Source organism: Carettochelys insculpta, chromosome 32 (assembly GCF_033958435.1).
Source record: "Carettochelys insculpta isolate YL-2023 chromosome 32, ASM3395843v1, whole genome shotgun sequence".
NCBI lineage: Eukaryota > Metazoa > Chordata > Testudines > Carettochelyidae > Carettochelys > Carettochelys insculpta.
This window is the reverse complement of record NC_134168.1, coordinates 6697328-6698874: the sequence shown is the minus strand read 5'-3', so window position 1 is coordinate 6698874 and position 1547 is coordinate 6697328. Positions and strand designations below refer to the sequence as shown.

At 45.8% G+C, this 1547-nt stretch overlaps 1 protein-coding gene across 1 annotated transcript; it reads right to left on the bottom strand.

Moving 5' to 3' along the window:
• Window positions 1-202: 202 nt before the first annotated feature.
• LOC142004823 (olfactory receptor 6F1-like) lies at window positions 203-1159 on the bottom strand. The gene has a single exon (XM_074982509.1). It carries the CDS (start codon window positions 1157-1159, stop codon window positions 203-205), a length of 957 nt encoding a protein of 318 aa, XP_074838610.1.
• Between the last annotated feature and the right edge of the window lie 388 nt (window positions 1160-1547).

Sequence of the window (1547 nt, the reverse complement as noted above, 5' to 3'; positions counted from 1 at the left end):
AGGTTTCCACGAAGGAATTTCACCTTTCCAAAAAGGAAATGTTATATGAGGGATAGGATGTAGGTCCAGCATTAATTTCAAAAGAAAAGATATTGTCTGTAATTTGAAAAAGCCACATTCTGATCTGTTTGCTTCCCATGCTCATTACCTTCAGGATATTATGAGTCAATTTTTTGTCGCTTGGATGAAATTTCTACTACTTCTAAACTTTTCCAAAACCACTAAATGTTCCCCTGATTGTTTTCCCCAAGGCTTCCTTCACCTGTTTGTTTCTTAGGGTGTAAATGAAAGGGTTCAAGAGCGGAGTAATGATAGTGTTAAAGATGTTGACACTTTTGTTCAACTCCTGTGTGCTCTGTACTGAAGGCTTGACGAAAAGAATAATGGCTGAGCCAAACCAGAGGGTTACAACAATGAGGTGGGCTGAGCAAGTGGAAAAGGCCTTTTGCCCAGCTTGGGCTGATGGGATTTTCGATATGGTGGAGATAATACAAATGTAGGAGACCACGGTTATTGTGCATGAGATGATGACAACAAGGAATGAGAGACCAAATGCTACTAGCTCGATGACCTGTGTGTCCGTGCAGGAAAGAATAATCCAGGACTCCATGTGGCATATGAAGTGATTGATGACATTAGCACCACAGAAAGACAACCTGGAAATTAGAGCCACCAGCGGAGTGACACATGGGAATGCACCCAGCCAAGCGGCAAGGGCCAGCTGAAGAGTGATGTTGTTGTTCATGAGGATGCTGTAGCGCAAAGGGTGACATATGGCCACATAGCGGTCATAGGCCATTGCGGCCAGGAGGAAACATTCTGTGCCACCCAAGGAGAGGGTAAAATATAATTGCATGAGGCAAGCAGTGAAAGAGATGGTTTGGCTTGTGCCCAGCGTGATGCCAATAGCCTTGGGGGCAGAAGTGGTGGTGAGCCAGATCTCCAGGAAGGAGAGATTACACAGGAAGAAGTACATGGGGGTGTGAAGCTGAGGGTGGGTCCTCACCAAGGCAATGATGGACACGTTCCCTGTGACCGTTAGGACGTACACAACAGAAAACAGCAAGGCAAGGGACATCCGGAAAGCCCAAGTGCCGGGAAAGCCCAGTAGAACGAACTCCTGAACGCTGGTTTGGTTTCTCACTTCCGTCCCAGCCATGACGTCCATCTGTGAACACAGGGGATAAATTGGAGGATTAGGCTAACAGAAATCTGAAGAAGTTGGAGAAAGAGAAGTGCAGAGTTCTGGACTTAACACATGAGAATTCCAAACACTGGGACAGGTTGGAGGCCAGCTGTCTTAGGAGTAGTTTTTCAGAAAAGGACCTGGGTGTTATAGTGGATGAAAAGCTGGACAGGAATCACCAATGTGCCCTTGTAGCTAAGATGGTTAAGGTCATATTGGGCTGCCAGCACATCTAGGGAAGTGATTATTCCCTTTTCTTCGACACTGGTGACATCACATCTGGAATACTGTGTCCAATTTAAGTCCCCATTCCAAAAAGGATGTGGGCACAGAGGAGCAAGTGCAACAGAAAACAACAAAA